This window comes from Numida meleagris, chromosome 4 (assembly GCF_002078875.1).
Source record: "Numida meleagris isolate 19003 breed g44 Domestic line chromosome 4, NumMel1.0, whole genome shotgun sequence".
Lineage (NCBI taxonomy): Eukaryota > Metazoa > Chordata > Aves > Galliformes > Numididae > Numida > Numida meleagris.
The window spans coordinates 57137212-57152188 of NC_034412.1; the positions used below are offsets into that span (position 1 = coordinate 57137212).

The 14977-nt window shown below is 44.1% G+C and overlaps 1 protein-coding gene across 3 annotated transcripts; it reads right to left on the reverse strand.

The window, feature by feature from the left end:
* LOC110398466 (UDP-glucuronosyltransferase 2A2-like) lies at window positions 1125-14611 on the reverse strand. 3 transcript variants are annotated; one of them, XM_021396112.1, is made up of 6 exons: window positions 13876-14611; window positions 5924-6072; window positions 4616-4747; window positions 4153-4240; window positions 3216-3435; window positions 1125-2530 (listed from the first exon to the last, which is right to left on the reverse strand). In XM_021396112.1, the coding sequence occupies exons 1-6, from the start codon at window positions 14609-14611 to the stop codon at window positions 2254-2256; spliced, it is 1602 nt and encodes a 533-aa protein (XP_021251787.1). In that variant the 3' UTR covers window positions 1125-2253. The 3 variants fall into 3 exon arrangements, with proteins under 3 accessions (XP_021251787.1, XP_021251785.1, XP_021251786.1); XM_021396110.1 differs by lacking the exon at window positions 13876-14611 and adding an exon at window positions 11051-11861; XM_021396111.1 differs by lacking the exon at window positions 13876-14611 and adding an exon at window positions 8349-9640.

The window sequence follows — 14977 nt, forward strand, 5'->3', positions numbered from 1 at the left end:
CTGAGAGGTGTACAGTAGGATTAGATTGGTCTATCAAATTGAGCATGCTTGTTGTGGCCAGTTGGAGATATGCACCACAATCCACCTACATTCTGAGATCTTTCATTGCTTCGTTTGGAAAGAACAGATATTGCAGGTTTTTTGGTTTTTGTTTGTTTGTTTTGTTTTTAAGCTTGACTTAATTCAGTGCTTGGTAAGCCAAATTGCTCTAAGTAGGAGTCTGGCGGAGGGCTGCAAAGATAATAAAGGGCCTGGAACATGGCCCATATGAGGAAAGGCTGAGTAACCTGGATCTGTTCAGCCTGGGGAAAAGAAGACTGAGGGGGGGATCTGATTGATGTTTATAAATATCTAAATGGAGGTGGGAGGCAAACAGATGAGGCCAGGCTCTTCTCGGGGATGTGTAGTGATAGAACAAGAAGCAATGCCCTAAAATTTGAACATAGGAAGTTCCATACAAACATGTGAAAGAACTTCTTTACAGTAAGTTGACAGAGCACTGGAACAGGTTGCCCAGAGAGGTTGTGGGATCTCCTTCTGTGAAGATATTCAAGACCATCTGGATGCCTACCTGTGTGACTTACTGTAGGGAACATGCTTTAGCAGGGGGTTTGGATTCAGTCTCTTGAGGTCCTTTCCAACCTGTGTGATTCTGTGAAGTAATCGAAGCACCTTTTCAAATGCTTGAAGTGCAGAGCACTGTATTTCCTTTGTCCTTTGTTTGCTCTGTCTGATGGATGCCTAAATGTGTGTTAGTAGCCTTACTGGCCTTACCATCAACAGAACTAGTATCCTCAGCTAATTTTCTGCTCACAAAGCTGGATGATGAGGACTTATGAAGCATGGTGAAGCTGAGCCTCAGGAGTCAGCTGTATGAAGAGGTTTTGTGAAACCTTTCTCCTCTAGGATCTGATCATCATGTGTTAACATGTTTTTAACACTGTTAACATGTTTTTGCACATCCTGTCATGACCATGCTGGATTCGTAGTTACCATGAGAAACACTGGTAAGCTTGTTCTAATCACTCCAGATTGGAAACCATTCACTTACACTTTTGTGAAGGTTTTTGTGTGAAGAGATTTAAGTGGAGCTGAAGCTGTTAACAGAGGAGGCAATTTAAAAGTTAATATATTGAAGGGAATTTTATTATGTAAACAAAGATAATGTTTTCCCAGTCTGTTTGAAAACAAATCCACAACATCCAGAATAGAACAAACATCAGTTAAAGTTGGGGCAGATTCTTTCTTAAGTATGTTGGCATAATAGTGGATTAGCCTTACCTTGAACGGGTGGCCTGAACTAGCATCAGTTTAGTAGGTGTTCATCAGTAAAGTCTCCTTAAATAGTTTCAGTAGTGCAACATTTAACATCACTCTATCTGAGCCACGGGCAGCATTGTTTTCCCACCAGTACTTCAGACAAGGCAAGTAACTATTGTGTTGTTCCTATGCATGACATGACTACTTTGTAAGTTCCACCTCATGGATTTTCTGGGTTTATCAGTTACTATGGCTCAGAGGATTCGGGGTTTAACATGAGCACGTTACTGACAGGTGTAGGTTATTTTCACACACCTGTGCTGTTGTAGTTGGAATGATGGTATGTGCAGCAGGAATCCAAGCATACTGGATGGGAAAAAGAAATGGTTCCCAGAGGAAAGTAAACAGTTTGTCTACTGATTTCAGGACTCAGATAAGCTTTGGTCTCCTCTCTACCACTAAGTAGTGCATATGTAGAAAGTGATTATACAAGCTCCCCCAGACTCTGGCAGCTCCCAGTCTTTCATGATGCTAGCCTTTCAGTTGGGTGCTTTTTAGGAGCTTCACTATTCAATCTGGAGCTATACTGACAGGAGAGGTATTTTGGTTTTGAATCACGTGATTTTATGTGGGAGGACAGAGCTAGGCTAAGAAAACTTAATTGCAGGACCACTGGACAACACACAGAAAGGTTGAATTTATAAAGAATGCCAAAGTGAATTTGAAAAGTTAGAGCAGTAATTACCATTCTAGGAATACTGTGTGATCAGCTAACAGCTTCCCAAGGGATAAAGCAGCTATAATTCAATGTTATAGAGGCCAGAAGTAATTTGCTGGCTTAGCAAGCAGCCCTCTAACTGCTTTTTAGCATGACGTAATTCAATGAGGTTCTTCATGATATGCCTAGTTTAAAGCATATCCTAATAATTGTATTTATCAAGGAATATGCAGTAATGCCTTACTGAAGAAAGACTGCTGAAGGGATCAACATATCTATTCTTTCTTTTTCTTTGTGATCCTAACACATTTTCTACAGCAAAATATGCAGCACTTGACAAGAATGAAGCCAGCAATGGCTGTACAGGTGAACAAGAATGCCAGAACATCCAGGCAGTGGTACTGGTACCAGGTGAGATGGTGAGCAGCTGGTCTCAAATGCTTTGCTCCTTTGTGACGCATGACAAATTCAATCCAGAAGACAGCTCTCTCCAGAGGCTTCATTGGCTGGTCATGGTGTATCTTGGATAACTTTAAAGCGTTTTCCTTGTAGCTGAAAAAAAAAAAAAAAAAGGAAGGAGATTCGTCACTGATTTCTGAAACAACCCATTCCACGGCTGGCTTTTGTCTTGAGGAAGGTAGAAAATACTGCTTTTACTTTCATCAATATTATTTAAAAATATTTGAAAATATTATTTAAAAATATTTGAGACCAGCCCAGTTTATTCTTACTGCACAGAACTTGAGATACAAGCTATAATAGAGAAAGCCAATCTTTTGCAAAAAAAAAAATTATTCCAAATGATACCAGTTACTCCTGTAAAAAAGTGTCATGGAAATGTTCTTACATTCAGGTACAATGTAGCTACAATAACCTAAGGATACTGGAGGCTCAGATAAGAGAACTGTAACAGTTCCATACAGAGAATAGATAAAACAACTTTGCATTGTCATGCAATGTATCCAAAGAATTTATGGTAGCAGTGAACAGAGAATCATCTTGGGAGTTGCTTCTGAGCTATCTTTCTCAAAGGAATCTTAAAATGCAATACAAACAAAGTAGAATGCTGCTCTCTCTTTTCTGAGAAGATGCTGATTCTTCGGTCTTAGATAAAAAACAAATCTTTACTAAGTGCCAGCTATTCAATATTTTGAGTTCCCAGAAGTGCCAGCAGAACGTCTCACATCAGCAGCGCAAGGTTTAAATAACATCACTCTGACAGAAAAGTGCAACTCACGTGGCATTGTTAATGACTGTATTCACTGCATCAACTAGATCCTGCGTTGTCAGTGTGCTGAAATCCAGCTCAACTGCAGCTCCTTTTGCCTTCATGTGAGCAACGTTGTCATGCTGGTCAGCAAACATGGGAATCCCAACCATTGGGATTCCATGGTAAATAGCTTCATAGATCCCATTGGTCCCACCATGTGTAATGAAGGCCTTTGTCAAGGGGTGGCCTGCAACAGGGAAGGTGAGACACATGTAGCAGCAGCAGACCATGTTCACAGGAATATCAGAGCCGTCAACTGCTCAAGCAAATGCACCTTGACTTCTGGATTGGCATCCGAGCATGCACGCTTAGCTTAACTTCCACACATTCATGTTTAAATACAGTATGTGAACTGGTACATTCCTCCAGACTACCCTGAAGTTACTTCAGCCCTTCTGCAGTCGTGCAGTTCCAGTTTTCACATTGGCTCAGGTTCACAACAGCCTTTTCTGCAGCCTTAGTTGACCTAAGATGTGTGACGCGTTTTGAAGAATGCACTCAGGAAATGAACTGTAGAGGTGAAGTCTAGAGCACGTCTTCTTTCTTACTGTCTTACATGTGGTTCTTAGTCCTTGCAGACTAATGCCACTGGGCTCTGTAAAATTGGGACTTTTGCTTAAGAGATCCATCTGTACAGCTAAGCTCAAATTACTACCTTTCTGAGCCACTGATCCCTTTATGATCCAGTTGTGTCTTCCATGGTTCTTGTATAGCCCACTCACCTTAAAGTCAAAGACAAACTAGGAAATTAGGGCTTCAAGAGCTAACCTCTGCTGCTTGAGGTACAAAACAAACTAGCGATAAGTGTTGGGGTTCTTTCACCTGAATAAGACATTTTAGCAGAGAAAATAAAGGAAACAGCTTTTCCAAGGGTGTAATTCATCCCAGATAGAATCAGTCTCACCAAGCAGGTCATTTTGGGGTATCCAGTCATAGGTCCTGGTGTTGGAGCCCAGAGCTGCTGGCTTTTTTCCTTTGTATCGCCAGAGGACCTTGAACAAAGGAACACTAAGATAAACACTATGACTGTGGCATTATCTCAAACTCACATAAAGCAGAGCATTATCTCAAACTCACATATCTTTACAGAGTGATTCAAATAGCTTTGGCTCCAGTTTAGATCTTTGGTTAGTTATTTTGGCCTATGACATACCTCCAATACCATTTGGGTCAGGAACGGGGAGGAGAAATACCTTAATTCTACCTGGGATGTCTCAGCAGTCTGCCTCTGCAGAGCCCAGCTTCTGGCCATGGGATATCCAGCAGAGATGCAGATAAAAATCAGGCCAGTCAATGTAGGTTTGCTGAAGGATGTGTGAGTGACAAAAAAGCAAGGCAGGTTGTTTTAAACTTGAAAGTGAACTCACATTTTGTGGAAGCTGGCTGAGGGCTCGGGCAATCACATTACTTCTTTCATCGGTTAGGTTGTAGATCATTGACCCGAGAGAAAATACCACAATGCCATGTTCCCCTGAACTCTGAACAAATTCTTCAATTTCCTAGGAGGTAGAAGGCATGCTAACAGTAATCACACAGTGCAGATTACACAGATTATGTGAAGAGAGAGCATAATTTATTTAGTTTATCAAGAAGATGATCGTGGTGTTACAAGCACCTCTGCTGACAGAAGGCTATTACAAAGATACACGTGGCCCTGTTCAGAACAGGCAGCTTCTCCCCAAGAAGGAGTGAGACGAGCATCAAGAGAAGCAGAAGAAGCTTTGTCTCTTTGAACGCAAGTTGGGAAGTTTCAGGAAACATTTCTTTCAGAGCATGACCAACAGGAATGGATCCTGCCACTGGAGAGAGAAGGCATACTCTGTGCCACCTTCCCTGGCATAGTTTGTCATGGTACACAGACCTTCAGGAGGAAACATCGCTGAAAACTGACAGGTTGTTGCAGCATCCTGAGTAGAGAGTTGTCAAGTTGCTGCTGTCCCTTTGTTAGCCAGTTCTGCATTTCCTGTAGTATAGCATGTATTGCTAACCAGACTTAACATGTGAGACCAATAGATCTTCCTGTTCCTTCTTTTAGGTAGCGTCATGTGAGATGAAGTAATAGTATTCAAAGGGAGACAGCTATGCCTCTCTCTCAACTCAACCCCTGTAGCAGTTAAGAGTCAAGAAAATCTACTTTTTTTTTTTTCAGTGGACAATTTATGCTGCCTCCTAAAAGGCTCCTGCGGGGGTGATAATCTAGACCAGAGCTTGTCATGTCTTCATCATCATCAATATCCAGGAGTTTCAAATTCCACCTGAATATTGGCAGTCACAGCAGCTGGAACTGCAGAGTAACTGCCTTTAAGATGTCTTAAACTAAGCACCAATAGAAAAAGTGTTCAGCACTAGTCTCTTTCTGCAAGTCTTGGCTCCATTTTGTCTAAAGAGCTTTTCTTGTCACAGTGTCCTGCTGCATCAGGTATTTCACTGTGGTAACACCTGTTTCTCCTAAAACAAATACCCATATTTGCTCCTGCTGACACAGCTATCATCTTTTGAAAGCAAGCTGTAAAGCCAGCCCTCAGTTTGTTCAAGTCTGGGCAGACTTCTAAATAGCTTCCTGCTCCCACCAGCAGTAGAACATTGGTTTAAAGAATGAGCTTTCTCATGACGTGGCTGATCAGGGATGAAAATAGATTTTGTAGATAACCAGCCAGTGGCAGAACAAAGAATACCTTTGGCAGTGGCTTTGCAGGCTGGCAATGAAGTCCTCCAACAAACTCAAAGTTGGGCAGGAAAGGGCGAGGAAATTCAAAATCCCAGTATGTTCTGATTAGCCATATCTCTGCTTTTCCCATTGTCTCACACAGGGTTGTGGGCCTTCCTGTGGGCAAGGTACAAGGCATTTAAAACAATCACGAGTATAATCTTGTTTGCAGTAGATTGCAAAATATTAGCCTTACCTTTGTATTCTGGTACTCCCAGTCAGTGTATTCTGTCAAATTGAGCATGAAGAGAAAACCTGGACAAATCTAGACCTATTCCTTGTCCTGTCCCTCTTCAATCTTCCTAAGTTGTCACAAACAAAACAAAAGTATCTTTAAAACCATTCTGAACCTTCAGGATAAATGTAGAGCAGCACATGACCAAGTTGGGAAGCATTTAATTTCTGTCCATTTCTTGTACTGCTGGAAAACTTCATTACCCATGCTTGTAATAAAATGCCATTTGGGGGAAGAAAATGGTCACAGAAAACTTATGGCCACATAAAATTAAATGAATCACAAAGTGATGATCAGAAGTCAGGGAAGAAGAAAGTTTTTAACTAAGTTCTGTTGTGCTTTTCAAATGATGTCTCAGTCTGTGGCTGCTCAGACTACAGTCATAAAACAGGTACAGTTAGCCCTAGTTCTCTTGGGGACTGGGAAATCTCCTGCTCAAATGTATAGGGAAAAATTGGCCCAAACTGTAGGTCCTGTGAATGCTGTTTTAGACAAAATCCTATGTCTCTAGAAATTCATCTGCACAAAAAAAAAAAAAAAAAAAAAAAAAAAAAAAAAAAAAAAAAGGAAAAAACTCTTTTATAGTTCCCCATTTGGAAAATACATTTCCTTATGCACATCTTGCAAGTTCTCTGCAGTATTTTCCCCACAAAATGGAAAAGGGTTAAAAGTGTTAAATGATTTTCCAAGGCCAATCTAATGCAAATAATATCCAAGCAAAATAAATAGCAGGAGGAAAGTTGCCCATAGAGCATCTTATACTACTTGATCATCTTAAAAGCAAATAAAACGTTGGTGGAGTTGGTTTGGGGTTTTTTTTTTTCTAAAGTAGAGGGCAGTGACTCAGCTATAAAATTACAGGAGTGAAAATGACACCTGCATTACTACTAGAGTGATATCAAAGTGTCATTCTGTAAGTTGTCGTGTGAAGTTGTGAAGTCTTACATGGTAGAAAAGTTCAGCCCATGGAAGAAGGGCTAGTCTGGAAGGCAGAGAGGTGTTCACTGGAAACTCAAGAAGAGACTGGAATGTTATCTGCTTGAACACAGATACTCTATACGAGGTCCAATGTCCACTGAACTGAAAGGTCTCTTTAACAGACTTTGAGTCAAGCCTGTGCTGTAATAGGCTAGAATGGTAGTTTTGAGTATATAGATTAAAGAAACTGTATTTCATACTCTGCATGGTAAAAGAAAGGGAAACATGACAATACTTAACATTTGTTCTTGGAGAAGATGAACCCACACTTAGCATCCATACCAATCAGGGCTGCCAGATGGTACCCCCAGATGATGCATGCAACATGAATGCATGCAACTTTGTCCTTCTCATCCAACGACAGCCAATGTTCCTAATTAGAACCAGATCGCCTCCATTTCCATCCTGGCTCCATGTTACCAGTGGAACTGTCTCCAGTAGCTTGCATTTACTTAAACAATGATATTGCCCTCCAGTCTTTATCTGCTACCACCTTAGTTGTAGAAGTGCCTGTCCTCAAAATTAAGAAACAACAGTTATCCTCTAAATTCCTCTATCAGCTCTAAAACAGGCATGCAGCTTACAAGAAGAGCTGACCAGCAGTATCGTTATTGACAAAAATTGTAACTACGTGCCCTAAAGATCCTTAAGTGGAGATACAGCAGGAATGCACTGGTATCTGTTAGGCTACACAAGCCTTAAAAGATAAAGCACAATCTCCATCTCACCAAAACAGAATTACCATATCTGCTGACCTCTGTTAAGAGATTAGGTTAATTATGCACCGCTGTGTATTGAAACTGCTACAACGAATTTTTAAATTTTGCATGAAATGTAGAAAAGAATAAAAGAAATCAGAGATCTGTTTTACAACAAATGAATGCAGCAGTTGTGAATGAGGACTAAAGTATAGAACCAGAACAGACTGGTAGCTGTGACACAGCAGAGACTAGTGTCTCCGTCTGTAGTGACCCAGAGCCTCCTTCAGCAACCTTTCCCTCTCTTCTATCAGTGCTGGAAGGAGCTCAGTATGCTCCCTTCTAACATGGGACTACATCTTCAAGGAGATCATCTACAGCACTGAGACATTTTAAGAAAGTATTTTGAGGCTATGGCACTATACTCTGAAAACATTCAAAAGGCACAATTTATGCAAGAGAGTGCTCAACAGCTGCCTTACCCAAGACATTACTGTAGTATCCATCCCATTCATCTCGCCAAAACTTCAAGAAAAATAAATCCATGGAAAAGTAAAATAAGAAATTCCACAGTCTCTCCACAAAGGACATCTGGTCCGTCATCCCTATTGTGCTAGCAGGCACATAAGAAGGTGGAGATGGAAGCCCACCGCACAGCCGCTCTACCACGTTCCCCTCAGAAAAACGGAAGCTGTAGACAAAAGGGATTGCCAGGAGGTGTGCTACAAGCTCACCACATACAGCCAGAGGGTCAGCGATCAGAAGATCAAACTTGGCCTGATGCAGCCTTGCTATCAGCTGAGTATTTGACACTAAGGCGTCACAGGACTGCTTTGACAAATTGGAAAAGGAGTATATGGCTTCTTTCATCTTCCACGCAACCTCCCAGGGGAACAGATTAGGGAGGTCATTAATCCAGAGATTGAGGAAGTCCTCCATGAGAGCATCCAGGGTCTCTTGGGTAAAGTTCACTTTCAGGACCTCAAAGGTGAAAGGGGATGAGGTGTCTTGGTAGTTGATGAGCATATTTATTGATGGTACCAGCACAGTCACTTCATGACCCCGGAGAACGAGCTCTTCCAGCAACACTTTAATGTTGATCCAGTGACTGGCATCAGTGGGCCAGACCACCACCTTCCCACAAAAGCCAACACTCCAGCAGCACGCATAGGCCCAGAGTAGCCAGGAGAATCTTTGCCCTATCATCTCAGCAGTCCATGCACAACTCCAGTCTGAGCACGCCTGAAACAGTTCACTACCTCAGTGTGCAAACAACTTTGGAAACAGCCAGTAAAAGTGAGATACACTTGGTGCCAGCCTTGGCAAGAGGGCATGTCATTACACCAAACGCCACTTGTCGGAGGGCTGGGCAAGCAGTAAATCCTGTTCTGGAATCTCCTGCAGAGCTGCAGCCAGTCTCTGGAAATGAAGGCAATTCCCGTTTCTGCTCACCAGAATGTGCAGCCTGCAGCATGTGAGGCCCAGAAGCCCTTGCCCTGCTGCCAGATCTTCAAGGTATACATCCCTCTACCCAGCAGGAGTTCAGGCTAGGGGAGCCCAAGGATCTCAGTCTTTTCACTTGACTACAGCCTAGATTTGCTTCTTTGCCATGTAAGAACCAAACTCCTGTACAGCTGGTTACAGTTTTAATCTCCTGATTTACTATGTGCAGACAGAACAACCTGCAGTGATTCACAACTAGCCCACAGTGTGCTCCTGTATTCTCTTTCACCAGATGCTGTGGGCACATTACTGGAAGGGCGCTGTCCTGGCAGAGGTCATCCCAGCATCAAGGCCATTCTATGGAAGAAAGAGGAGGAAATGGGGAGCTTGGGTTTTGCTCACCTTCTTTGCCCCTCACTGTTCAGGGCAATCCAACACAAGTCCTAAATTCCCCTACTGAAGGCAATCCCACAGATAAATCAAAGGTGCTTTATGTCACTGCTGTGCAAATGGAGGAGAACAGGCACCTGCTCTTTCCTGAGCAGGAGGATGAGGTTTGTGATGAGTCGAAGTAGGGCCTGAGCACTCCTCCAGGAGCTCAGCACCACTACATGGGACCCTCACTGGACTGATACATCTCAGACAGGAGATACAGCAGATTGCAGTCAGAGGGGAGAAAAAGTGGGCTAACAGACTTTGTATGGGTAACCTTAAATGCTAATGCACACATTTTATGACTAGTAGAAAACCCAATAAATCACTCAGTTCAGGCAGCTCGAAGCTGACACAGCCTTGGCTCAGCAAAGTACATTGCTTCCAGCACAAGGCTTTCTAGCTGCTGCCAAACTTGATAAGCAACACAAATAAATATGTAGCTAAGTACTCCAGTAGTAGGACTTCCTGCCAACTTTGCTCTCTCAACAAAACCACACACTACTACAGATCTGAAAAATAAATAAAGGCACTTAACCGCTCACATGGAAATAATAACCTTTTAATTCCTCCTCCTCCACCGCAAAATAAATACATAAATTTGTTAATTAATTAAGATTGTCGTATTTCCTCCTAATCATGACAAGAACTCCTTAAAATAATTAAGGATAATGGCAGAATTAGTTCTGCCATTGTTATTAGATTAACAAGTAAGCAACCCCAACTACTTCTTCTTTTGGACACCTTCAAAAAAGCCAAAGACTTTTTCCTTGCTGCTGGGGGAATTGTACCACAGCCCACTGAGACTCAGTGCACTGCAGTCTTCTTAGCCTGCAGGGACAGCTGCTCTTCCAAATCTATAAAAGACTTAGGGAGGCTGTTTTCTCTTCATTCTGAGGAGAGCTAAGGAGTGAGAGTGTTACTAAGGGAAGAGGTAACTCTGGTAGACAGCCTTCTAAAAATGTATAGCTTTCTTCTTTAGAAATTTTAGTTCAGTAGTAGCATTTGGTAGAAATGCAGTGGTATTTTTCTCTTCTTTGTGTCTGTCACATTTGACTGACAGGCTCTGTTTCAAGTGATATTAGCACTTGATAGGTTTGCCTATGTTAAAAGTACCTGTATGGTTTTAGCAGTAGCTAGAAACAGGTAAGGTTTGTTCTTGCCTGAGTTGTTTGCTGTGACACAAATATTTTGGAGGAAAGGAATTCAGGACTGCCTTGGTCCTAACTCATACCGTAGCAACAAGGCTCTGGGTTTGCAGACCTATGTGTACAGTATGTGTAATCTCTGTGAGTAAGAGCAGCCTTACCTAAAATATCACTGTAGTACTGATTCCAGTGTCCCCAGAGAAAGTAATGGTATAAAATGTCCTGCAGAGCATAGGAGAACATGTTTTTTAGCCTCTCCGTGAAGGTCATCTTGTCTGTTAGGGAGCTTAGGCTGGCTGGCACGTAGGAAGGAGGTGCTGGGAGCCCCCCGCAGAGCCGCTCCACCGTGTTGCCCATGGAGAACCGGATGGTGTACACCAAAGGGATACCCAGCTTCTCTGCAAACAGCTCCCCGCTGGGCATCAGTGGGTCTGCTAGGAAGACATCAAAGGCAGATGCCCTCAGCCTTTCCAGCAGCGCCTTGTTCTTCACGACTCCATCGCAAATGGTTTTGGTTACATTCTCGACCTTGCGCAGCAGATGAATTATCTTGTAAAATCTTTCCCAGAAAGGTAACTTTCTCTCCTCATAGAACCAAAAATAGAAGCCTTCATCCATTGTGGCAGCCATCTCACTTTTGCTAATTGGCACCTCGACCACCTCAAAATGGAAGGGTGAGGGCTGGGTGCCATTGAGTATAAGGAAGCACGAAGGCAGTAGCACAGTCACCTCATGGCCCCGGGTTACAAGTTCCTGCAGGATATACTCCATGTTGAGCCAGTGGCTGTTATCAACTGGCCAGACCAACACCTTCCCGCCAGACACGGAGCCCAGTGCAGCCAGCAGCCACAGCACAGCCACCTTCTTCCCTGACATGATTTGCAGTGCTTTACAGTGCCTCTGTGGCCGTGCTTCCTCGGGAGCAGCAAGGCACACCAAGATGGGCTGGGCCTGCATGACACTGCAAGGCAAAGAGCCAAGGTAGCTGGTGCAAAATCCTGTCGTGGATAATGGCACGTTTTCCCAGGGAAAAGGTGACTGGGACCAGCTGGCTCCATCTGGTGGTCAATGACTTGCTGAAGCTGGAAGATGTTTCCTCTGAAGCAATGCAGACATCTGTGAGCTCAGCCCTGCGTGGGTTGTCTCTCTGAGCTGTCCTGGTTCTTGTGCCTATCTAGCTACAATCTGTGTTATTTTTTGGTACAAGAGGAGACTTTGTCATTCCTCTGGCAGCTCCATTGGCAACTGATGTTCAGAGAGATGTTCACCCACTGTGTGTGCATCTTTTTGCTTTGTAAAGCTGCCTAGTGTCTGTTTGCAGTACACTTAGCATGGTGATCCAGGGCTGCAGCTGGCAAGCTGATCTCCATGTGGATGAGGCAATGTGGTAAAGCGAGCAACTTCTGTGTCAGAATAAGGCTGTCCTCACATTCCTTCTCCAGAGCTGGCCAGGAAGGAGGCTGGAGCTGGGAGTTGGTGGCCGTGGGATGTTCTGTCTGTCACCAAGTGCCAATAATATACTGTAAGTAGAACTAGAAGCTCTACAAAGCTGCTTTATTTACAGCCATGCTTCTGATTTCCAGGTAAGAAATGATGTGAGCCTTCCTCACTGCACCAGAAATAATCATTGCACTCCTGCCTGGTTCAGTTTTCCCAGTCATGACATTGGGCAGAGTGTTTGCTGTGGCTCCTGTGCTGTCCAGAGCATCCTTTCCAGCATGAAGGTGAAGTGGAGGTAGTGGTCAGGCCCTGAGAAGCTGAGATGAGGCTCCTGTCTGCTGCACACATGACAAGAGCTTGGTGTGCTTGTGGAGTCCTGCAGCATGCAGGCAGATCGCATCCTGTGAGACTTGGAAGTGCCCTGTTTCACACGGTTTGTGCGAGCTCATTAAACATGTCACGTTGATTGCATACTTACCCAAGCATATTTTTCTATGCATTTGCTCAAAAGAGTCCAGAACAAAAGCCTGCAAGGAAGACTTGTTATTTTTGCTGTTCCTTGTAGGTGGAAGGTCTGTTTGCACAAAACAAGTTGTACTTCGAAAGGATTGGTTTTCATTACCAGTGACTTAAGTGAAGTCTATTACAAAAGCACAGTGCACCTCAGTTGCTATTAAGGGTCAAGGCTGGCTTGTAGCTCACCCAGTTATGATGCTCGGCACTGGGAAAGCAGCTCTGTTGCTGTGTGCTTTCAGTGTGAGCATGGGAAGGGGAGATGTATGAGCTTTGCTCTTCTTGCTGAGAGCGCTCTGTGCTGGGGAAGTTTCTTAAGACTCTACGTTAGAATTAATTACGGCAAATCCCTCTGTTGGGATGTCTGCAGATTCCTGTCTTCACACTGTGCCATGCCAGCACAGCATCCTGACAGGGGTGAGTGCAATTGATGCAAACGTGTCTAACTTGGGCAGATTGGTGACTACTGGCTCAAGACTGTAAGGATTGCCTGGCTAGATCAAAGCAGGATCTTCAGTGAAATGGGGGTCCTGTTTTGTAGATGAATTTATTGTTTTGGTCTCCGTAATCACTCTGGCCTACTGTTTCTGACTGCCATTATGTGCCGGATATAAGAGGTCATAGAATCACAGAATCATTAAGGTTAGAAAAGACTTCTAAGATCATCCAGTCCAACCACCAACCCATCCCCACCATGCCCACTAACCATGTCCCTCAGTGCCACATCTCCGTGTTTCTTGAATACGTCCAGGGTCGGTGACTCTACCACCTCCATGGGCAGCCTGTGCCAATGCCTCACCACTCTTTCTGAGAAGAAATTTTTCCTAATATCCAACCTGAACCTCAGCTGCTTGACTCTTTCACTGGTGGCTTACTCACTTTTCCATATATGGACATAATGAAAAATTTGTCGGTGGCCATGTGTTGATTGCTCCTCCCTCCAGGCCTTCCCTTTGCCACCCTCTAGGCTCCCAGCTCTGCAGCTCACAGTATGGGAGTCTGAGTGATGAGAAGCTATGTAGCAACAGCTTACCTAAGACCTTGCTGTAGTAGGTGTCCCATTCTCCCCAGTAGCTCTGGAAAATGTAGTCTTGCAAGTGATAAGACAAGATATTTTTAATTCTCTCGCCAAAGGACATGTGGTCAGTGAGCTCAGACAGGGCTGCAGGTGTGTAGGATGGTGGGGCTGGGATCTTGCCACAGTGCCTCTCAACAGTGGAGGCTGGAGAGAAGCGCAGTGAGTACACGAAGGGCAGTGCCAGCTTGAGAGCCACGAGGTCCCCACATAGAGTCACTGGATCTGACAGCAGCATGTCATAGCCAGAGCCCTGCAGATGGGCCATCAGCTCCTGGTTGGTCAGCACTGCATCGCACATCTGCCGGTTGACCTGGTGCCAGCTTTTGGACAGTTTCCCCAGCTCCTTGTAAAACTGCCAGAAGGTCGAGGCTGTTGGCCTGTAGTTCAGCCACAATGCCACAATATCCTCAATCAGGTTTGCAATGGTGTCCTTCTTGAAGGGCACATTAAAGACCTCAAACTTCTCAGTGGTTTCAGCCTTGGGCTGAATGAAGAGGGAAGCATTGGACACGAGGATGGTGACACTGTGCCCACGGCGGATCAGCTCCTGAATAACCATCTTCACGTTTAGCCAGTGGCTGCCCTCCGTTGGCCAGACCAGCATGTTCCCACAGAAGACAGGTGCTACAAGAGCCACATGGAAAGCAAGAACATGGAGACATTTCTTGGAGCTGGTGGCTTTTGTGGCCATGGCAGGAGTGAGGGCTGGATAGCTTGGGAGCTTTCTCCTCTGGCTGGGAGCACTCCACCTCTGCGTTGTGTGTGAGTCTACTGCTGCTTGAGCAGGGCCTTTCAATCTTATGTGTGGTCTCTGGACTGAAAAGACGGGAAAGGATGCTTGGTGATTTGCTTTTCCCTTTCTGTTTCCTACTGTTAACTTTCCCCTGAGGGTACTCCTTTCCCTGGGTAGGGGTGGCAGCAGTCCCAGCACTGTCAGAGGTCCCTGCTACCCTCAGACCTGTCTATTTGCACAAGAATGTAATCCTTTGTTTATTGTACCTTTGTAGTTTCTCCCTGAGGAATAAAATCCTTACCCAGGACATGAAAGCAAATAATA